This window comes from Herpailurus yagouaroundi, unplaced genomic scaffold (assembly GCF_014898765.1).
Source record: "Herpailurus yagouaroundi ecotype Mexico unplaced genomic scaffold, PumYag 163, whole genome shotgun sequence".
Taxonomy (NCBI): domain Eukaryota; kingdom Metazoa; phylum Chordata; class Mammalia; order Carnivora; family Felidae; genus Herpailurus; species Herpailurus yagouaroundi.
Window position 1 is genome coordinate 52,332,688 of NW_024412404.1, and position 24,195 is coordinate 52,356,882.

Sequence of the window (24,195 nt, forward strand, 5' to 3'; positions counted from 1 at the left end):
ACCGGGCGCGCGGGGCTGGAGCCGAGGCAGTTGGCGCGAGCCGCGGGCGAGGCGGGGCCGCGCGCGGGGTCCCCTCCCCCTCCCCCTCCCGCAGGTCCCCTCTGGAGCGCTCCTCGCCGCCCGCGCCGCCCGCTCTCCGCCTCCGGCCCGGCCCGGCCCGGGGCGCCGCGGCAGTGGGCTTGGCTCGCCGAGGACAAGGTCAGGAGACCGAGAGGCGATGCTCCAGTGCGACTGGAGGGAGCCGAACGGAGGCGACAGCGGCTGGGATCTGTCCCTCCTGACCGGGGAGCGGGACTGGGGCAGGCGCCGGTGAGGCGGAGGAGGAGAAGCGGCGGCGGCGGCGGCGGCGGCGGCGGCGCGGTTTTCTCCGGCCGGATTTCCTCTCCTGGAGCATCGCTGTCCGCGCCCGCGAGCGCAGCCCCGCCGGGCAGGGGCCCCGGGGAAGATGGAGCCGGGGGGCCGGGCCCGCATTGGCCCCCCGCAGCCGGCGGCCCCGGGGCTGTGGAGGGCTCGGCCGGCGGGCGGCGGCGGCGGCGGTGGCGCCTCCTCCTGGCTGCTGGACGGGAACAGCTGGCTGCTGTGCTATGGCTTCCTCTACCTGGCCCTCTACGCGCAGGTGTCCCAGTCCAAGCCGTGCGAGAGGACCGGCTCCTGCTTCTCGGGCCGCTGTGTCAACTCCACCTGCCTCTGCGACCCGGGCTGGGTGGGGGACCAGTGCCAGCACTGCCAGGGCAGGTTCAAGTAAGTGCCTTCGCCGGACTCCGCATCTCAGCCCTGCCCCGCACCGGTCGCGCCCCCTCCCATCCTTCGCCCCCCCTCCCCGTGTTCTCAGGCGGCCTCGGGTCCCCCGGCTGGGCGCCACCCGCGGCACGCGCCGCGAGCGGGGTCCTCGCCTCCCTCTGCAGCCCTGGAGCCCCCGGGGCGCTGGGCTCCGCGCGGAGCCCCGACCTCTGGGCACTCGAAGCTCTCTCCGTGGTCCAGATGTCCGCAGCGACTTCTGGTCCCCTGCTCATCAGCATTTCCGTACTCAGTTATGGTGCCAAACACCATTTTGTTAGGTCACTAGTTTTTAATGGAAAAATGTGCAAGTAACTCCTGAAATACTTGGACGATGCAAAACAATCAATCAATGCAGAAATGTAAAGGTTAAAAGTTATGGTCTCCCAGTACGTCCCTCTACTCCCATCCTACTGCTCTCTCTAGAGGTAGCCGTTGATAACATTTTAGTTTATTTAGTAATAAAGAGTTTATGATGGGGTTACTCTGTGCCAAACACTGTTAAGCGCCTGACGTGGATTATCTCGTTCGTTCCTCACAACAACTCTGTGAGTTGCTAGAATTATTATGCCGGATTCACAGAGATAACTGGAGGCAACGGGTTTAAGTAATTTGCCCAGGATTGCACAGTGGTAAGGGCCGAATTATGATTCCGAATCAGCTAGTTTAACTCTAGAATGTTTACTTATAGCCAATATATTATGTTGAATTTGCTAGGACAGGTTTAATTGAGAATACAAGAGTGACTTTGGGTTACATAAAATGGTGAAATATCTGGACTCTTTAATATAGGGAAGGTAGTGGATTTTTCCAACTGTTTGTTTCACTATCAGCTGCCGTGTGAGAGCATCATCGTCTTTTTTCCTGAAGCTCAAGGCCCTAAGGAGTTTGCGTTACAATAGTAAAAGACACATTCCCCCTATTGGTGGATAAATTTTACGTTCCTGCCTGATAGGGAAAGAAATGGGTGAGTGCGGGGGAGTAGCAAGATACTTGAGGCCATTAGGGTATCCACCTGACAATCTGCAGGTAACAGTCATTAAGTAAGGCAACTTCTTAGACGGTTACTGTGAAGTTTGCTGGCTGTTTTGTGGCTCTGAAATAACACTGGGTAGATTACTGATATTTATTGTCAGGATGATAGCAAAATCTAAGTGAAATGTCTCCGTCTGTAAGGCAGAGCTAGGAATATTGTCCACCTTATTAATGTGTTATAGGAAAATGCCCTGGAGTTTTGTTTTATTTTATTAGGAAAATGTCCTGGGAGTTTTAAATATAGCATATTTTCCTTTTTTTTTTTTTTTAACTGTTGCTAGTTAAAACAGTGTTCCTTAAAGCTCTTGTGAAACTATTTTTTTTTAAAGGACACTTTAATTTTAGGTAGATCCTATTATTTAAATTTACAGCAGGCTTTTGGAAGTGAAATCTCAAAGTGAAGCTTTATGACGTTCATTTGTGGCAATAGGTTGAAATGTTTTCTCACTTCTTACTTTCACAAATTAGTATAATAGTATAGTTTTGTTTGGTACTTTTTTGATTGGGAAGAGGTGCTAATTAAAAGTTTTAAAAAGTGTTTCAAGATAAGGAAAGATGTCTTATTGAATTGTGCTTGTTCATAGTGTTTTTTTTTTAACTTAAGTGTTTTTAAACTTGGGCTATGACAATTCAGCCAGCCTTTTTATCAACCAAGAATCTTGAACATATAAACTGGCAGCCAAAAATGAAAAAAGCTGCATCAATTTTTTACATCTTTCTATTAATAGATAGGAAGATTGCTTGATTCATATGTGATTTAGGGATTTTGGCCTTTGTGTGGGTGGATTTGCTCCATTTACCTAAAGAGGACAAAGATTGCTGTAGTGCTGAGAAGCTTCTGTATACGTTTTATAGTAGTGGAACTTGTTAATCAGCTAGGTCCGTAGCCTGTAACCTTGCTAGCAGATGTTGTCCCAGTTAGTAGGCAAGGTCACAGATCAAGTTAAACCAGCTTAAATAACATGGGGAGATGATGTTCATAAACATAATATGTTAGTGAGTAAGGAATAGTTTCTTTAATACAGTTAATTAACAAACCCTGAACTAATCATTGAATATAAATAAATTCTTTGGAAGTCGTTATATGATTCATTGTACTGTATTGGTAAGTACTTTTTCATTTCTCTGTGGAATACAAGCTATTAATTAGATAAATAAAATGGCACTACTCTGTGTTTTATGTATAGTCCTAGGGGTAAAACGTGGTAGTTAATGTTAAAGGGAAGAATCAATTTAGAAGACGGGAATTCTTCCTGGTAGAGTATAATGCTAAGCTAAGAAAGGTTTGTTTGAAGTTTGGTGGCTTATTTTATTCAGCATTTGAAGTAATAATGTAGTGGGAAAGACTTTAACTGGAAATCTCACTTCATTAATTATCTTGAAAATCTTTTACTAAACTGAAGGATAGCAACCTAGAAAACATATCAAAAATGATCAATCTTGGTAAGCAGGTGTCAAAATTAATTGGCTGGTTTCATGATAACTTAGGTGTTTTTTGTTTTTTTGGTTTTTTTTTTTCCTACTGTAGGGATTTTACTGAGAATGAGAGTATTCCTCAAATGGTTCTTTAGAATGAAAGATTAATGTTGGGGGAGGGGGCGGAGTGCAGAAGGAAATGTATCAAAAGTGGTACTTTAGTTCTTTAAGCATTGATTGTAGTCTTTTATCTGTTTCCATTTGAATAGAATAAAACACATAGAATTACAAGCGATTTCTCACAGAGGTATAATGAAATGAATACTGATCTTTGACTAAAGCTAGGCTGAAATGTTTAGGACTGAGAATCAGGACCGTGCCAATTTGAAACATAAGGATATGATACATGCTAATTTGAGTAATAGTTACTTGAGTAGCTTAGTAGAACATTAGTTCAGAAAACAATTTGCTGCAACCTTTACCAAAATGAATGGCATTCTCTTTTAGAAACCAGTTCTTTAGAATTATTTCTGTAGAATAGTTGAGATTTATATTTATATAAATTTATATTTTGTGATCAGACTTGGACATTTTCTTGTTAATGTGACTTAGGGGCCTATGACTTCTAGTTTCTGTATAAAACCTAAATTAATGCTCTGAGATTGGAAAATATTTCATTATATTAACAATTTCTAAATGTAAATTTATTAAAACACATTTATTGGATATTTTTCTAAAATCTATTACATCTTATATGTTTAATGTGTACATATTTTTAGAAAATTTTTATTTCTTTTGAGAAAGGGAGGGAGACAGAGTGAGCAAGGGGAAGGGACAGAGAGAGAGAGAGGGAGAGGGACAGAGAGAGAGAGAGAGAGAGAGAGAGAGAGAGAATCCCAAGCAGGCTCTGTGTTGTCAGTACAGAGCCCGACATGGGGCTCGATCTCACGAATTGTGAGATCATTACCTGAGTCGAAATCAAGATTTGGATGCTTAACTGACTTAGCCACCCAGGTGGCCACTGTACATAGATTTTTTTTTAAAACTCTTAGGTTAGTCAAATGTGGATACTGAAATTCTCATATTTATAATAGAAGTATTCTATTTCTGGTGACAGCAAAATGAAGATATACTGTTAAGAATTTCTTTGCTGTTATGAACAGAAAGGGGCAGGGTTAATTATGTAAATATGTTTTCTTAACTACTTTTAAACACATATTTGGAATCTTTTTTATTAATAGTAGAGAAACTGTCAGTAACACTGAAGGTGCACCCAATACTCTCTGACCTCTTTCTCCCTCCTTCTTTCCTTTCCTTCCTTCCTTTAATTTTTTAATGCTTTCACCCATAAGTTTTTTTTAAGTTTTTATTTAAGTTGCAGTTAGTTACCATACAGTGTAATAATAGTTTCAGGTATACAATATAGTGATTCAACACTTCATACAACACCCAGTGCACATTGCAGTAAGTGTACTCCTTAATTCCCAGCCCAACCCCCCTTCCTTTCTGGTAACAGTCTTCTTTATTTTAAACTAAGATTATAATATGTAATTTATATACATGGGTTCTTTATATTATTAAAACATACAGTTACACAGTATAAATTTAAACAGTCTAAATAGAATATTTCTAAGATCCTAAATTGATAAAGTAAGTTATTTGTAGTAGCATGGTTTTCAAGACCACTTGTCTGCAGATTTGACTCTGCTCCTGTTTTTTTTTTTTTTTTTTTTCTTTTTCTTTTTCTTTCTTTCTGTACTTGTCTTTATTCTCTTTCCTGTCTGGTCTTTGGTTGGCTGATTACTAGACATCTTTCAAATCTTAGCTTACACTAATACCTAAAGGAGGCTTTTCTGACTTGTCAAACTGTGCCCCCTTATTATACACTCTTACAGCAGTCTTTTTCCTTTTTATTACTTTCAAAAGGAATTATTTAATTGGAATTATAAGTTTTTTCAGTATTTTTAAGACCTTTAGTGAGGTATAGTTGACATGCAATAAATTATAAAATTTAAAAAGTTTTGTCTCTGAAACTATCACCATAATCATAATCATAAAAATATCCATCACACCCAAAAGTTCCATGTGCCCCTTCATAATCCTTCCCTCTCCTTACTGCTGCTTCTCCCTATCCCTAGGCAATTACTGAGCTGCTTTCTGTCACTGTAGACTTGTTGGATTTTTTAGAATTTTATATAAGTGAAATTATACATTGTGTATTATTCCCTTTTGTCTGGCTTCATTCACACACCTTATTTATTTTGAGATTCATTAATGGTGTATCAGAAGTTTATTCCTTTTAATTGCTGAGTAGTATTCCGATGTATGGATATACCACAATTTGTTTTTCACCCACGGAAGGGCATGTAGGTTGTTTCTAGTTTTTGGCTATTCTGTATAAAGTTGGTATAATCTTTTATGCAGAAGTCTTTATACGGACATATGCTTTCATTGTCTTGGGTAAACACTGAAGAATGGAATGACTGGTTCACGTAGCAGATACATGTTTACCTTTTCAACAAACTGACAAACTGTTTTCCAGAGTGGTTCTATTATTTACATTCCCACCATCAGTGTAGGAATCTCCTATTTAATTCACATTCTCACCAACACTTGGTGTGGTCAGTCTTTTAAATTTTGGCAGTTCTAATTTGTATGTAGTGATATGTCATTGTGGTTTAATTTGCATTTTTCTAATGACTAATGGTGTTGAGCATCTTGTCATGTGCTTACTTGCCATCTGTATATCTTCTTTGGAGAGGTGTCTGTTCAAAACTTGCACATTTAAAAACATTCTTATTACTGATTTTTATGAGTTTTTTACACATTCTGGATATTAGTTCCATATCAGATATATCATTTGCAAATTTTTTTTTCTTGGCTGGGGCTTGTCTTTTTATTGTGAACAGAGAATTTGTTTTCAAAGAACACAAGTGTTAACCATTTTTTAAAAAAATGTTAACTTATTTATTTTTGAGTGGGGAGAGAGGGAGAGGGAGAGAGAAAAAGAGAGAGAAAACACAAGTGGGGGAGGAGAGACACAATCTGAAGCAGGCTCCAGGCTCTGAGCTGTTAGTGCAGAGCCTGATGAGGGGCTCAAACCCACGAGCCATGAGATCATGACCTGAGCCAAAGTCAGACGCTTAACTGACTGAGCCACCCAGGTGCCCCAAAGAACACAAGCTTTAAATTTGATGAATTCATTTCTTTCTTTTAGGCGTTACATTTTTGGTGTTATATCTACGAGACCTTTGCCTAGCTTATAATTCCTCTTGAATTTTTTTCTAGAATTTTAGACTTTACATTTAGTTTTAGACTTTACATTTAGTTTTATAGTTTGAGTTAATTTCTGTATATGGTGAGAGGTGGGGATCTCAATTCTTTCTTTCTTAGTTTTTTTACATATAGAAATTCAGTTGTTCCGGGACCATTTTAAGAAGACTATCCTTTCTCTGATAAGTAGCTTTATATCTGCCAAAACCAGTTGTTCATATATTTGTGTGTTTATTTGTGGATTTTACTCTGTTCCATTGATCTCTTTGTTTGTATGTCAAGACAATAATATCTTGGTTATTGTAGCTTTATAAGTCTTGAACTCAGCAAATATTAAGTCCTTCAATTTTGCCCTTTTTTCAATTATTTTGGCTATTCCAGGTTCTTTTGATTTCCTTATGAATTTCAGAATCATCTTGCCAATTTCTTCAAAAAAAGTCTGCAGAGATTTTACTTGGGATTGTGTTGAAGTTATAGACCAGTTTGGGGGGACAATTGACCTCTTATTAATATTTTTTCTGACTCATGAACATGGTATATCTCTCCTTTTATTTAGGTCTTCTTTAATCTCTCAGCAAAATTTAAAAATTTTTACTGAACAGTTCTTACAACACTTGTCAGTTTTTCCCTAAATATTTCACATTTTTGGATGCTGTTATAAACTATATATATTTTTACTTTTAATTTCTGATTGTTGCTATTATATGGAAATACAACTTTTTTTTTAAGTTAATCTTGTGTCTTTCATTCTTACTAAGCTCATTAGTTGTAGTAGATTTCTATAGATTCCTTATGATTTTTTGAATAGATGATTATGTTGTTTGCAAACAAAGATACCTTTACTCCTTCGTTTGCAATCTGGATGCCTTTTATTTTCTTGCCTTATTTCACTGCCTAGAATCTCCATTGCAGTGATCTATACATGTGGTGGCAGGGGTCAACTGTATGTCATTCCTGATTTAGGGGGACAATATTTAATCTGTAACCATTAATATGATGTTATCTAAATTTTTTGTAGATCTCTTTTATTGCATTGAGGATGCTTTTTTCTGTTCCTAGTTTGCTGAGAGTTTTTATTGGGATGGATATTGGATTGTGTTGAATACTTTTTCTGCATCTATTGAGGTGATCATATCATTTTTCTGTTTGTTGATATTATGAATTATATTGCTTTCATTTGATGTTGCCTTCATTTGATTTAACATATATAACTACAGGTTCAATTTAAGTAATATATGTATATATATGACTGTATAACTAGAATTTGTTAAGATTTATTTTCCAGAATATTGTCCATCATGGTAAACACTCCTTGTGCATGTGAAAAGAATGTGTATGATGGGTGGAACGTTCTATACATTTCAGGAGATTGAGTTGATTCACAGTTTTGTTCAAGTTTTCTGAAACCTTTGATTTTCTGCCTATTTCTATCAGTTATTGGGAGAGTGGTATTAAAATCTTCAATTATAATTTTGCATTTATCTTTTTTACCCCTGTAGTCTTATCTGTTTTGCCTCATGTATTTTGAAGCTCTGTTATTAAGTGCATAGAATTCCTTTTGATAAATTGACCCTTTTTTCATTATGAGATGACTGTTGAAAAGATGATCCTTTTTTCATTGATGTCTTTGTACCTTTGTTAAAAATCAATTGGGTATCTCTATGTCTGTATCTGTTTCTTGACTATGTTCTGTTCCTTTGATCCATGTGTATGTGTCTGTCCTTTTGAGAGTCTCTCTCTTTTTTTGACTATTGTTGCTTTACAGTAATTCTTGAAATTAGATAGTGAGATTCCTATAACTTTTTATTTTTGAAAACTCATATAGCTTTTTCAGTTATTTGCTTTTCCACATATTAGAATCAGTTTGTCAATTCAAAAAAAAAAATCCTACTGAGTGGGATTTTGTTGACTTGGGATCATTTTGGGAAGAACTGACATCTAAACAATACTGACTTCTCCAGTCCACCAACATGATATATTTCTTCATTTATTTAGGTGTTCATTTATTTCTTGCATCACTGTTTTGTAGTTATTAGGTATAGATCCTACATGTATTTTGTTAGATTTATACCCAAATAGTTTGTGTTCTTTGATGCTATTGTAATTGATGTTATTTCTTTCAGTTTGTTTCCATTTGATCATTTTTATTATGTGGGAATACAATTGAGTTTTTAAAATTTTATTTAAATTCAAGTTAGTTAACATACAGTATAATATTGGTTTCAGTAGTAGGACCCAGTGATTCATCACTTGCATTTAATACCCATTGTTTATCCCAACAAGTGCCCTCCTTAATGCCCATCACCCATTTAGTCATCCCCCCACTCAACATCCCTCCAGCAACCCTCAGTTTGTTTCTCTGTATTTAAGGGTCTCTTATGGTTTGCCTCCCTCTCTGTTTTTATCTTATTTTTCCTTCTCTTCCCCTATGTTTATCTGTGTTTCTTAAATTCCACATATGAGTGAAATCATATGATAGTTGTCTTTCTCTGCCTGACTTATTTCACTTAGCATAATACACTCTCGTTCGATCCATGTTGTTGCAAATGGCAGGATTTCATTCTTTTTGATTGCCGAGTAGTATTCCATAGTGTATGTGTACACACACATATATACATACATACATACATACCATATCTTCTTTATTCATTCATCGATTGATGGACATTGGGCATTTTCTATAATTTGGCTGTTTTGTAAATGTTTGTTTATTTTTTGAGAGAGAGAAAGAGAGGCAGAGGCAGAGAGAGAGAGAGAGGGAGACAGAGGATCTGAAGTGGGCAAAGTACTGACAGCAGAGAGCCTGATGCCGGGCTTGAACTCATGAACTGAGATCATGACCTGGGCCGAAGTTGGACGCTTAACTGACTGAGCCACCCAGGTGTCCCAATTTGGCTATTGTTGATAGCACTGGTATAAACATTGGGGTTCATGTGCCCCTTTGAATTAGCATTTTTCTATCCTTTGTGTAAATATCTAGTAGTGCAATTGCTAGTCCTTAGTGTATTTCTATTTTTAATTTTTTGAGAAATCTCCATACTGTTTTCCGGAGTGGCTGCACCAGTTTGCATTCCCACCAACAGTACAAAAGGACGCCTTTTTCTCTGCATGCTTGCCAACACCTGTTTTTTCCTGAATTGTTAATTTTAGCCGTTCTTACAGGTGTGAGGTGGTATCTCATTGTGGTTTTGATTTGTGTGTCTCTGATGATGAATGATGTTGACTTTGTATCCTGCAAGGTTGCTAAACCCACTTAGTTTTAGTAGCTTTTCTTATATAGATTCCTTGGAATTTTCTACATAGACAATTAGGTTATCTGTGCATGGAGACCATTTTACTTCTTCCTTTATAATTATATAAATATAATTTATGGGATAAACCCCACTTGGTCACAATACATTGTAATTTTTGTATATTGGTGTATTTGATTTGCTGTTTTGTTGAGGATTTTTGCTTCTGTATTCTCAAAAGATACTGCTTTGTAATTTTCTTTAATGGCTTTTATGATAATGGTAGCCCTATAAAATGAATTAGAAATTGCCCCCTCTTCTGTTTTCTGGAAGAATTTATGTAGGACTGGTATTACTTTTTTCTCAAATGTTGGTAAAGTTCATCAGTGATGCCAGCTGGACCTGAGATTTTCTGTGGAAAGGCTTTCAACTATGATTTCAATTTTTTAAAAAGTTTATTTATTGATTTTTGAGAGAGAGAGAAGGGGGGAGGGACAGAGAGGGAGAGAGAATCCCAAGAAGGTTCAGCACTATCAGTCCAGAGCCTGTCTTCGGGCTTGAATTCGGGAACTGTCAGATCATGACCTGAGATGAAATCAAGAGTCGGATGCTTAACCGACTGAGCCACCCAGGCATCCCTGAATTGAGATTTTAAAATAGATGTAGGGACATTCATTTCATTGATTTCTTTTTGAATGAGTTTTAGTAGGTTGTCTTAGATTGACCATTTCATCTAAGTTTTCAAATTTGTGGGCTTAAAATTGTGTATAATACTCCCTTATTATCCTTTTAGAGTCTGTGGAGTCTTTAGTAATATTTCTTCTATTTCTGATACTGGTAGTTTACATTTTCTTTTTTCTTGCTTAGTCTGTCTATATAATTATTGATGTTAATGATCTTTTCAAAGAATATGTTTGGTTTCATTGATTTCCACTATTTTTTTCTTTTGTTGTTTTCAGTTTCATTGGATGCTGCTTCCTTTGGTTTTAATTTGCTTTTCTTATTCTAATTTCCTAAGATGAAAAGCTTAGATTGTTAATTTGAAAGGTTTTTTCCCTTTCTAATAAAAGCATTTTAATGCTATATGTGTTCTTCTAAGCACTGCTTTAGCTGCATCTCACATATTGTTATGTAGTGCTTTCGTTTTTATTCAGTTCAATATATTTTCCAGTTTTCCTTTAGACATCTTTTTTGGCTTATGTGAGCAATTTTTTAAATTTTCAGATATTTGAGGATTTATCAAAGGTTTTTCTGTTATTTATTTCTAGTTAAATTCCATTATGTTCAAAGAACATACCTTGTATGATATCAGTCCTTATAAATTTGTTAAGACTTGTGTCTGGAAAAAATAAGGTGTATTTTGGTGAATATTAATATGTGCAGTTGAAAATAATTCTCTTGAGTGGAATGTTATAGAAATGTCAGTTGGGTCAAGTTGGTTGTTGATATTGTTTAGACATGTATATCCTTCCTAGATATTCTGTCTGGTTCTGTTGGTCACTGAAAGAAGACTGTTGAAGTCTCCGACTGTAATTATGGATCTGTTTCCTTTCACTTCTGTTAGTTTTGTTTTTGTTTTGAAGCTTTTTTGGTGGGTGCATATACAATTAGAACTGCTATGTTGTTTTGGTGAACTGATCCATTCATCATAGTATCATTTCCTGCCTCTTTGGAATTGTTTCTGCTTTGAAGTCTACTTTGATATTAATAGCCCCTCTATTTTATATAAATATATATATATATAATATATATATATTTCACTCCAATCAAATAATCACTTTTTATGTCTTTGTATTGTTTTTCAGTGGTTATGCTAGTATGCTAGTGACTACAATATGCATACCTACCTTTTTGTAATCTTTTCAGAGTTAGAATTATTTTACTTCAGGTAAAATTAAGTTTTAGAACCATGTTTGTCCACTTATCCATCCCCACTCACCTTTGCTATAATTGTCATATATATCAAATGTGCTTGTATGGCAAACCTCATTAGATAAAATTGTAAATTTTGCTTTCAGCAATATACATATTATAAAGAACTTGAGGGGAAATGTTGTCCTTTATATTTTCTTGGATATCTGCTCACTCTTTTGCTTTTTGCTTATCTCTAGATAGAAATTTCCTCTTAGGGTCATTTTCCTTTAGTATGAACCTCTTTTCTTTTCTTTTCTTTTCTTTTCTTTTCTTTTCTTTTCTTTTCTTTTCTTTTTTCTTTTTTTTTTTTCTTTTTCTTTTTCTTTTTTCTTGTTTGTATTTCTTTTCAAACATGACTGTTGCTTATGTATTTTCTTAAAAAATTTTTTGGCCTAAAATAATACCTTTATATTGACCTCTTTTGTGAGGGATGTTTTTGCAGGTATAGAATTCTAGGTGGCCAGTTCTTTCCTTTCAGCATTTTATTTTCTATTTATTTTAAAGATTTTTTATTTTTAAGTAATGTCTACAGCTAACATGGGGCTCAAACTCACCACCCCGAGATCAAGAGTTGCACGCTCTACTGACTGAGCCAGCCAAGCGCCCCTCTTTAAATACGTTGCTCAATTCTTTTCTGGCCTTCCATGTTTTCTGGTGGGAAGTCTGCAGTGGTTCTAATTGCTTTTGTTTTATGTATAATGTCATTTTTCTCTAGCTGCTTTCAAGATTTTTCTACATTTTTTGTTTTAAGTAGTTCAGATTATGATGTATCTCAATGTAGCTTTCTTTAAATTTACTGTGGGTAGGGTTTGTTCAGCTTCTTAAATTTATATTTATGTGGTTCACCAAAATGGGATTTTAAAAAATTATTTTTTTAACATATTTTTTCAGTTATCTTGTTTCTTTTTCTGGGACCTCAGTGACACCAATGTTAGGTTTTTGATTTAGCTCCACAGTTTGTTGAGGTTCTGATTTTTTTTTTTAAACTTTTCTCTTTTTTCATGGGGCGCCTGGGTGGCACAGTCGGTTAAGCGTCCGACTTCAGCCGGGTCACGATCTCGCGGTCCGTGAGTTCGAGCCCTGCGCCAGGCTCTGGGCTGATGGCTCAGAGACTGGAGCCTGTTTCCGAATCTGTGTCTCCCTCTCTCTCTGCCTCTCCCCCGTTCATGCCCTGTCTCTCTCTGTCCCAAAAATAAATAAACGTTGAAAAAAAATAAATAAACTTTTCCCTTTTTTCAGATTGTATTATTTCTTTTGAACTATTATTAACTTCACTGACTGTTGCTTCTCTCATCTCCATTTTGCTTTTGAACCCATCCAGTCACTTTTAAAAATTTAAGATGTATTTTTCAGTCTTAGCATTTCCATTTTGTTCTTTTTTATGATTTATATTTCCCCGTTGAGAATTTTTCTCTTTTCATTTTATTTTAGTGTCCTTACTTTTGCCTTGTGGAGTCTAGTTATAATAGTTAATGTCTGTCTGATGATGCAAATGTTTGGATCGTCTCAGGATTGACATCCATTATCTTTTCCCTTGAGAATTGTTTACATTTTCCTAGTTCTTTGCATGCTCAGTGATTTTTGGATTTATTCTTGGCATCGTGACTATTATGCTGTATAGGTTATGGATCTTGTTATGTTCTGGGGAATGTTGATTTATTGATCTATTTACTTGTTAATTTTATTAAGCCATAGGGTTCTAATAGCTAATTCTTTGTCATGCATTCTGAGGGCAGTCGTTCTAATCTCAGTTCTGTTTTCAAAGCTTTTGGATCTGAATGTACACATGGCATTCATGGATTAGTCTGAGACTTGTGCAGTGTTTTAAGTTTTAATTCAGTTCTGAGAAACTTTAGTAAGCTGCTGTTGGGTCTGTTCCTCATATGAGCTGCTCAGATTAAGCCTGAATCTTGTGTGGGTTCATACACAGAATTAGGGTATTTCTGTCTTCAACTTTCTCTTCCTTGTGACAGCTTCCATACTCTGGTTTGCAGGGGCACCACCCAGTCATTCTTGCTGGAAAGACAGTTTATTAAAAAAATTTTTTTTTATATTTATTTATTTTTGAGAGACAGAACACAAGTGGGGGGTGGGGGATGGTGGGCAGAGAGAGACACACACACAGAATTGGAAGCAGGCTCCAGGCTCTGAGCTATCAGCACAGAGCCCGACGTGGGGCTCAGACTCACAAACTGTGAGATCATGACCTGAGCCAAAGTCGGATATCCGACTGAGCCACCCAGGTGCCGCAAAGACAGTTTTTCCCGTAAGTCCATCTGTACACGTATGTGATGCTGCCATTCTCAAGCTTTGTCATCCTTTTCATCTCTATGGCCATTGTTTTAGTTAAATCCTGAATTTTTCTCTACTGGGTTGTTACAGTAGCTCTTTAACTCATCTCTTTGCTTCTGATTTTTCCCTTGCTAATCTCTTCTTTATTGCTGCAGAGTTTGCTTTATAGAACACAAATTTGGTCATATCTCTTTTTTGAGAGCTAAAGTATTTAAAACAGTGACTCTAAGGTTTCTGATGAGGAATCTGTTGTCATTCAAATGGTTGTTCTGCAGCTAATGTGTAATTTTCCTTTGGCTTTCTTTTTTCCTCTTCAGTTTTCGGAAATTTGATTATGATGTGTATGGGTATCAAATTTCTTAAGTTTATCTTGTTATTTGCTCTGCTTCTTGCTCTGTATCTTTATATATTTTTCAGGATTTGTAAAATTTTTGTTATCATTTCTTCAAGTATTTTTTTTCATTTCCACACTCTTTCTTCTTTCCTGTGACGCCAAATAAACAGATGTTACATCTTTTCTTATTGACTTCTTGGTCACTGAAGTTCTGTTCAGACTGTTTCCTTTCTGTTCAGGTTGGATAACTTTTATTTATCTATACGTTCCCTGATTGTTTCCTCTATCCTCTTCATTCTGCTGTTGGGCCCATCTTGTGAGTTGGTATAGAAAGTTTCATTTATTATATTTTCTTTTTCTAAAAATTTATTTATTTATTTTGAGAGAACATGCACAAGCAGGGGAAGGGCAAGGAGAGAGAGACAGAATCCCAAGCAGGCTTCGTGCCATCAGTGCAGAGCCAAATGCAGGGCTTGATCTCAGGAACTGAGAGATCATGACCTGAGCTGAAATCAAGAGTTGGACACTTGACTGACTGAGTCACCCAGGGGCTGCACCCCCCCACCCCCGCCCCCAACGATTACATTTTCCATTTCATTCTTTATGTCTTCTGTTTCTTTGCTTGAGACTTTTATTTTTATATTTGTTTTGAAAGTGTCTGCAGCTGCTTGTGCCATTTTTCTGATACCTGCTTTAAGATTCTTCACAGACAATTTTCAGCATCTTTGCCATATCAGTGATGGTACCTCTGATCATCTTTTTTTCAAATGAGTTGAGATTTTCTTGTTTCTTGGTATGGCAAGTAAGTTTGGATTATATCCTGGATATTTCGAGTATTGTGCATGAGATTCTGCATACACTAAATGTTCTGTTGTAGGAGGCCGTCAACTTGTTTTGGTTCAGCATACATGACCTTCACTTTTTATTATTTATATAACGATTATTGAGTTGTAATTTATATGCCATACTATTCATATTTTTAAATGGTTCATTTGTTTTTAGGATATTTGGAGAGTGATGCAACCATTACCATTATCTAATTTTAGAACTTTTTTATATCACCCCTTAAAGAAACCCCATTTTCATCAGCACTCACTCCATATTTCCCCTTCCTGCCAACTCCACTAATCTGGATAGCCACTAATTTACTTTCTGTCTCTGTGAACTTGCCTACTGTGGACATGTTGTATAAATGGAATCAATGTAGTGATTCCAGTCTTTTGTCACGGGCTTTTTTCACTTAGCATGTTTTGAAGTTTCATTCATGTAGCATGTGTCCATTTTTTTTTTTTATTGCTGAATAATACTCCATTGTATTGACATTCTACATTTTGTTAATCCAGTCATCAGTTGTTGGACATTTGAGTTGTTTCTGCCTTTTGACCATTATGAATAATGCTGCCATGAATTTTTTGTACCAAATTTTTGTGTGGACATGTGTTTTTATTTCTCTTGAGTATGTACCTAGGAGTGTGATGATCCATTTTTGTGCTGAGATTTGAATGCCAGTTTAGTTTCCAGAGCCTTGGTTGTACTATTCTGTTCTGCCTTACTCATCTGCTGCCATTCCGAGATACGGATGATATTCCATACCATGGTTAAATTCTAAAAGTTTTTGTTTTGTTGATTCAGATGTGTTTCATGTATGGGCTGCCTGAGGGTGTACCCAGGACTTCATACAGAAGATTTGAAAGATCTCCTTTTTCACCATCTTCATCTTTGTAATCTGTTTCTGTTTTCTAGTTAGGAGGGTGGGGGGTGCTGACTCTGCCAGCATTTGCTTAGTGCAGGGCGGGGATGGTCCAAACTCCAGTGATGAGGTGCAAGGGTGCTGCCTCTTTGCTGGTATTGGTTTAGTGCAGGGCAGGTCTCACTGAAGGGACCCCACCTCCACTTTCTCTTCCAGTGGGGAGGGGAAGGTACTTACTATTTTTATAGGTAAAATATAAGCGTGTTTTTTTAAAAAAAGCACTGTGTAAATTAGAAACATTCAAGTTGATTCTGTGTCCATAAAAAAACAGAACATTTAAGAGCATTTTCCATGTCTTGATATGTTAAGTTTAATGTCAGGCTTCATTTGGACTTTTTGACAATATAATTATGCTAATAATGAATTTTTTCAAGGGAATTAAATTTATTGTTTTATTTCATATAAGAATAATATTGACATCAATTAAACTAGCATTTCAAGCTTAAATTATGAGTTTAGGGGAAAAGTACTATAATGTGATGGAAAACCTTTATATGTATGTATATATGTATACGTGTGTGTGTGTGTGTGTGTGTGTGTGTGTGTGTGTGTGTGTGTTATGGCTGATGAAAATCCTGTGAGGTAGATACTGCTGTTCTCATTTTACAGTGGGAACAGAGAATGAAAGACCTGAAGTAATTATGTATGCAAAGTCTGATAGCTACTAAGTGACAGGTGAATTGCCAAATCATGTCTGTCTGGCTCTTTATCCATATCAAGTCATCTTTTACAATTCAGTAAGTTTCTCCTTAATTATAAACTCATGATCTTCTGAATTTCTGGGTAGCATAGTGGTTACCTAAGATCATGAGTGGTACCAAACTGATAATGTGTTTGAGACCTATTTCTGCCAGTGTGCCATGAAATTTACATGGATTTGTCTTGCTGCTTTACTGAACACTTGATAAATTTTATGTCATTGCATTTTTAAAACAATTTTGTGAAATAAGTAGTATTGTTATAACTGTTTTACACACAAGGAAACTGAGGCTTAGGGAGGTTGAGTTACATACTCTTTACAGGACCAAGTTGAGATTCTTGTAGCTTTTCTAAAGTTTTGCCTGTTTCTTTCAGTTTCTCAGTCATGTCTTTTTCCTTTTTCAATGAAAAGAGAATGTTATATATAGTTCTTAACTTGTTCTTTACAAAGTTAATATGAATGGGTGTGTTTTATAGTAGACAGGGATGCCAAAAGAAAAGTATAAGCTTATCAAATGGTTCTCTATGATGTAATAATATTTTGTCTCCAAGCTTGTTGATTATTTGAATGTGTATAGTAATAGGAGCTTTTGATGTCTGGTTCTCAGATGGGCTGTGAGTGGTTGGTGAATCCTCAGATTTTTATACAAAATGTTATTTATATGAATTTTTGTAGTCAGGGTGTGGTTAGCTTTTACAAGACTCTCAAAAGTGATCTCAGATCTCAAAATGGTAATCACTATTATAGGAAAGAAACTCAAATAATGCTGTATATGTACAATTTAAAAAGTATTTTTTTCAACTTGTGGAATGATCTCAAAAGTAGTTTTTAAATTTATTTTTTACAATAACTTAGGAAGATTATAGAAGGATAAAAAATTCTTCCTACTTTTAATTGCTCATATCTAAGTATTTACATGTATATCACATGTAGACACATATAGGCACTATGTTCATGTATGTTTATATACATATATACACCTGACATATTTCTGTAGATATATATCAGAGTGCTGGAGAGCACTGTCTTCTTCCCCACTCTATGTGTGTTTTATCACTTTACACATTTATTTCCTATTTGTGTATTGTCTGTCCTCTTTCTGTAATCATGTCCACTATGGAAGTTACTAGCCACATATAGCCATTAGTTAAAATTAAATTTTAAAGGTTCAGTTCCTTTGTTGCACTGACTATATTTCAAGTGCTCGATAGCCACATGTGCTGAGTGGCTACTGTGTTGAATGGTAAATATGTAGAATTTTTCTATCATTGCAGGAAGTCCTGCTGGACAGCGTTGTCCTGGAATGTAAGGTCCAGAAGGGCAGAGACAGAATTTTCCCTGTGTTTTTTTCACTTTTTATATTAACAGCTTTATCAAGATATAACTTATATACTACAAACTTTGCCAGTTTAAAGTACATGATTTAATGGTTTTTAAACTATACTTACAGTTGTGAAACTATGATAGTAATTTTAGAACATTTTATTATTCCATAAAATAAACCTGTACCCAAGAGCAGTCACTCCCCATTCTCTTCCCCACTCCCCAGCACTAGATCACCACTAATCTACTTTCTAGGAACCTTTTCAGTTCACTGTTTTATCCCCCATGCCAAGAATATTGCCACATTCAATAAATAGTTTTGAATCAGTGAATGACTATGTGTATATATTTTTCTTCAGTCCACTTGGGGAGAAAGTCAAACAATGTAAATAAATTTTTATCTGTGACTTAGAAAAATAATTTCCAGTGTGTCTTATGTAGTTAGGATTAAATCAAACTAATCTTAAACTTTGGATGTATAAAAATTAACTTTCATAATGAGGTTTCTGAGGTATTTAACCATCCTGAGTTATGAAAGCAGTTATGTTTCCAAAAATTTAATAATATAGGAAGTTTGGTAGGCATAATTTTAAGATGACCTTTGCCCCCTGGTGTTACTGTCACGATTTATGTTATATGGCAAAAGGGAGATTATTTGAGTAGTTTTAATCAAGTCACATGAACCCCTTAAAAGCAGTTTTCTCAGGTTGCTGGTAGAAGGGGAAGTCAAAGATTGGAGGCACAAGGACGATTTGACATACCCTTCTGGTTGGAAGATGGAGGGGACCATGTCTAAATGACTGGAGAGGAGTCTCTAGGAGCTAAGAGTACCCCCTGGCCAATAGTTGTCAAGGAAATGGGAATCTCAGCCCTATAACCTCAAGGAACTGAATTCTGTCAACAAGCCGAATGCATTTAGAAGTGGATTCTTTTCAAAAGCTTCCAGGTAAGAGCCCAGCTCAGCTAGTATTCATCTGAGTCAACAGGGGCTTCTGACCTGTGAAGTAATAAATGGATGTTTTTGAGGTTTCTAAGTTTGTGGTAATTTGTTAACACAGCAATTAAAAAAAATTCAGGAACATATTTAGCAACAAATCATTGAAAAAGGTATTCTGGTTGAGTTTCAGTTAATCATAGTATTCAGTTAACCAGAAAATTAAATTAATTCCTTAAGTATGGTGGTCTATTGAGTTTTATTATTTTTAACAACAATAATAATGCAGGTTGATTCATACTTTGTGTACTTCCCTTTCCTCCTTGTCTTTGGTCTGCCATGAATGATGGGAATTAACACTCTGAATGGTTGACATAAGTACTAATTAATATTTGGATCCTTGAAAAGAAGATGCTGTGAAATTTTAGCTGTCTGATCCACTTGGCTCTATTTGACCTACACGATTCTATTCATACCATTCATTTTATTCTGAAATACTACTTGAGCCAATAGTAAGATAATACTATTTTACCTTTACCTCAACCATATAGTACCTAAAAGTGAATAGGAAAAATATAGACAGCTTAAGATTTCAGAATAATTAGTAAACGTGAAGTCAGTTTAGCCAGAAGGGGAAGAGGTTGTCCTTATTATAGATAGTAGATGAATATGAAAAGAATAATACTATGTGGAAGAGACTATGACTAAAAAATGCTTGCACTGTATAGTCATCTCAGTGACTTAAGGCAGTGCTGAGGAAAAATGCATTGATGAGCTAGAATTCTCATATTTGGGAATATAATTATTAAAATTTTAGAGTTCAGAATTTGTTGAGAGATAGGCTGAAAAGTCAGATAGATAATGGTTAAAATATCAGCTTTATCAGTGCAGATATGGAGAACATGAATTTCATGTATGGCCATAATGGATTATCTGATAGTTCACTTCAAAATTAAATTTACCCACAGGCAGAGTTCAGCAACTGAGGGTCCATGTTTCTGGGCAACACCCTTATATTGCACGGAAGAAAGTAGGCATAATGCACCCTCTCAGCCTGGAGTTGACTCAGCCTTTCATACTCAGTTTTTTCTCCTTACTTTTCCAGTCAGAAGCCACGTCTTCTCCACTGAGGAGGAAGGAAAGAGTGAGGTGTGGGCAGAGAGGCCAGGAGTTTCACTCTAATTAAAATCCCTCCGCATGGAAACATGAGGAGTGAATAATACATTCTCTCTCTTACAATCAGTAGAAAATAAATGAGTACAACTGAATCAGATCTTTTCAAAAATGAAGTATCTTGCCTGGTAACTTAATTTCTTGTTCTCATTGGTGTAGCTTCCGTGCTCAGTATGCATGAGGTCAACTTGACATTAGCCATATTTAACATGGCCAGAAATCTTGAAGTAAATGCCTAATTATAGTATTTGGCCCACAGATGTTTAAGTATTTGAATGAAAGACTTTTGAGTACCCAGAATGGCTTCTGTCAATTCCAGTACAACTTATCTACAGATGAGTATTGACACACAATAGCTAAAAGGTTAAAACACTGAAAGCTATTTTGATGTGGTCTTAGTAAGATTCATCTTACTAAAGGCACTGTTTTGCCTTGGCAACTATTTGAATCCTGGTTGAGACTGGGAAAGATTTGCAATGGGAATACAGTTATTTTGGAGGATCATAGTAAAAGGTTTTATTTGCTGGAGGAGACATGGTGATGGTCTTAACAGTGGCATTCTACCAGAAGTCAATTATTTTTCACCTCAAATCATGCAGAGAGTGTATTATGGGTAGTTCTGTCGTATCAGATGTGAGAGCTGAGCACATCTAAGATATACTGTTTGTTATCACTGAGGCCAGTCTGTAGAAGAACTTTAGCTAGTGCATGCTGATGCCAGTCAACTGTTATAGTTGGCTTGGTTAGTGCACTTCTATGGTGGAATACTTATGTGGCCAGAATACGGTTTATTCAAATCAGCGTTCTCTAAAGTGGGGTGGTCTCTAAGACGACTTACTGGAGTGTGGGAAGAAAATATTAGGACTTCTCATAGTGTTATTTTTAATTTTGAGTTTTAAAATTTATACTTTATAGTATACAGTATTTTAAATAGTACATGTTTATTTAAATGTAAACATACATATATTTGAGTTATGTAATAAAAATTTTTATTGACAAGGGAGCATGTAATTAAAGTGTGAAGACTACTGCTCTAGCAGATGAGGTCACCTGCCTTTTTATTAGGAGTCAGGTGGATGGAGAATACAGACTTCAGAGTGGAGGGCGCACAGTGCACTGGTGAGGAAACTACAACACATACAAGCTCAGCTGTGTAATACAATAATGTATCACCATGCGGAAAGGAAAAGAGCTAATACCAATGAATATAACCTGGAAGTACTCTTTATTTTGTTTAAAACATTGTTTTTCAATTCTTTTTTTTATGTTTATTTATTTTGAGAGAGAGTGTGCACGAGTGGGGCGGGGGCAGAGAGAGAAGGTGTGAATGAGCCGGAGTGGGGGTGGAGAGGGGCAGAGGGACAGAGAGAGAATGTGCCAAGCAGGCTTTGTGCTGTCAGCACAGAGCCCAATGTGGGGCTCAATCTCACAAACCGTGAGATTAAAAAGCCACCAGGAGCCCACTCTTCATTTTGTTTAAAAAGGAATTAATAAACTGTTAAACAGTATTTTAACTAAAAACACTGTTTTATAAAAAACTTCCAGGGGTGCCTGGGTGGCTCAGTTAAGTGTTGGACTCTTGATTTCGCCTCAGGTCATGATCTCACAGTTGGTGGGATCGGGCCCCATGTTAGGCTCTGTGCTGTGATAGTGTGGAGCCTGCTTGGGATTCTCTCTCTCCCTCTCTCTCTCTGCTCCTCCCATACTCACTCATGCTCTGTCTCAAAATAAACAAACACAGAAATATAAAAAAAACTAAAAAAGGATGGCTTGCAAAGGTGACTCTGCATATAGAGTCCCCAAGTGTATTTGACTATTCCTTATTCCTTTAGTGGTTGTTGCCAGCACTAAAACCATTTTTTTTAATTAAACAGGATTTATTGTCTCAGAGACTTTGTAGTATTACAACTGCTGAATTTCTCTTATTTTTATAACGTTTTGATCAAATTTTGTATTCACAGCCAGGATAGAGGACAATAATTCCAATTGATTCAATTTTAGTTTTGTTTAATGTTTGTTGGTGCTGGCTTTCCTGCACTCAGTAGTGGGCATTCCTGTATTTTAAATAGCACAGCTATGTTTATTTGATCAGGGACTCTAGATTGGGCAGTTGTAGCTAGATGAGACAATTGAAGGCATATGGGCATGTGACAGGCATCTAGACCGCTATTGGCAATCTTTTTTCTGTAAAAGGCCAGATAATAGATATTTTAGGCTTTGCAGGCTAGATGGTTTCTGTTGCCGCTACTCAACCCTGCTCTTGCAACATGTTAGCAGTCTTAGACATATGTGAGCAAATGGGTGTAGCTGAACTCCAGTAAATCTTCACTTACACAAACAGGCAATAGGCCAGTAGTGTGTGGAGCTCTCATCTAGATTAACATGTCAGTATGGCACTCAATTCAAGAAGAGTCATGCCACAAAGTTTTAAAAAATAAGTTAGTTGTTTGAAACTTAGAATGTATTGTAGAAACATTAGAAATAGCAAGTTCAGTGTCTGTTTCCATGGGGACAATTTCTGCTAACCTCTGTGAATGGCCATACTTTATTTCTTTGCATGCTTGGTAATTTTTTATTATTGTAATGTGATAATTCTGGAAATCAGAGTCTTCTCTCTCAGGGTTTGTTTTTTCTTTTGCTTATGTGGGTTGTAGTTAGGGATTTTTCTAAACTACTTCTGTAATGACTGTATTCTTTGTTGGGTATGCTCTCTAAAGATTTTGTTCTTTTAGTTTGTGGTCATCTAGTGGCAAAGATTTCCCTGAATGCATGAAGCCAAAGGCAAAATAAATAACTCTCCTAGTCTTTGCAGATTAACTCTTGTGGGGTATTCCTCCAGTGCTTAGCTCCATTGTTTATGCCTCTGCCTTAGCCTTCATTTCCTTCTGGCTTTCAGTCTAAAAAGTAGCCAGAGGTGATAATGTAGAGTCTTCTTAGGTCTTTTTTGGGCATGTAGTTTTCCCTGGGGATGCATGTGGCTTCCCAGATTCCCGTTTAGGCCCACATACTGGATAGTTTTTCAATATCCTAATTGTTCAAAGAATCTCTCTCCAGATTTTCCTTCCAGGCTCTTTGTAGATCTGTTGTTTGCTTCCTCTGTAAACTTTTGCCTAATGCAGCAGGGGTTGTCATATTTGCCTTTCAGTGTTTTTGAGGATTGCCTTCTGTATAGCTGTCTTTTTGTTTTTGTTTGTTTGTTTTGCTCTGAAAGGGTTTCATACTAGGCATGGGATGATTTTCATACTGTATCAGCAAATGATTTTGTGAATTAAATGCAAAAATGTTAGGTAAACTTAGCTGCTCAAGGGAAAAATGCAATTAAATTTATACTTTCTCTCCTTGAACCAATCATAGTAACTGTTAAGTCTATCCTCTCTATTGTTACACCACTGTCACCTGGATCACCCTGTGCAGTCTCAGCATCAGACATTCCCCACTGATTCACTGAATGACTCTCAGCTCCCCAACATAGCAGTGCTGTTTCATGAGCCTCCAAATTTTTACATATGCTTCTGTTGGCAGCACTGTTAAATTTATTCTTACTATATAGTGCTAGATTAAATTTGGTCATATTTTGTTTGGGTTTTTTGCATGAAGGATATTTGTAATTTTAATTTCTTCTGTTGGTTTTGTCAAGTTGTACTATTTAAGGAATTATTCCTTTCATCTAAAATGTTAAATGTATTGGTAGGAGTTGTTCTTAACGTCTTATTTATTTAGTAGCATCAGTAGTGATGTTTCTCTTTTCCTTTTTGATCATGTAATTCATATTTTTTTCTTGGTAACTTTTGCTAGGGGGTTATTAATTTTATTAGCCTTCATGAAGCCAGCTTTTAGTTATGTTAATTTTCTTTATTATATGAATTTTCTATTTAAGAGATTTCTGTTATTATTCTCCTCTTCATATTTCCTTTTCTTCTCTCTTTTCTTTTCTTTTTTGTTCTTTCTTTCTCCCTCCCTCTTCCCTTCCCTTCCCTTCCCTTCCCTTCCCTTCCCTTCCCTTCCCTTCCCTGCCCTCCCCTCCCCTCCCCTCCCCTCCCCTCC

At 36.7% G+C, this 24,195-nt stretch overlaps 1 protein-coding gene across 2 annotated transcripts in view; it reads left to right on the plus strand.

The window, feature by feature from the left end:
* Positions 1-341: 341 nt before the first annotated feature.
* The window catches only part of ATRNL1 (attractin like 1), a 788,891-nt gene continuing 765,037 nt past the window's right edge, over positions 342-24,195 (plus strand). For both annotated transcript variants that reach the window (XM_040486565.1, XM_040486566.1), the window contains exon 1: positions 342-741. In XM_040486565.1, the coding sequence (XP_040342499.1) occupies positions 446-741 (296 nt within the window). In that variant the 5' untranslated portion in view covers positions 342-445. The remainder of the gene's footprint in view (positions 742-24,195) is intronic.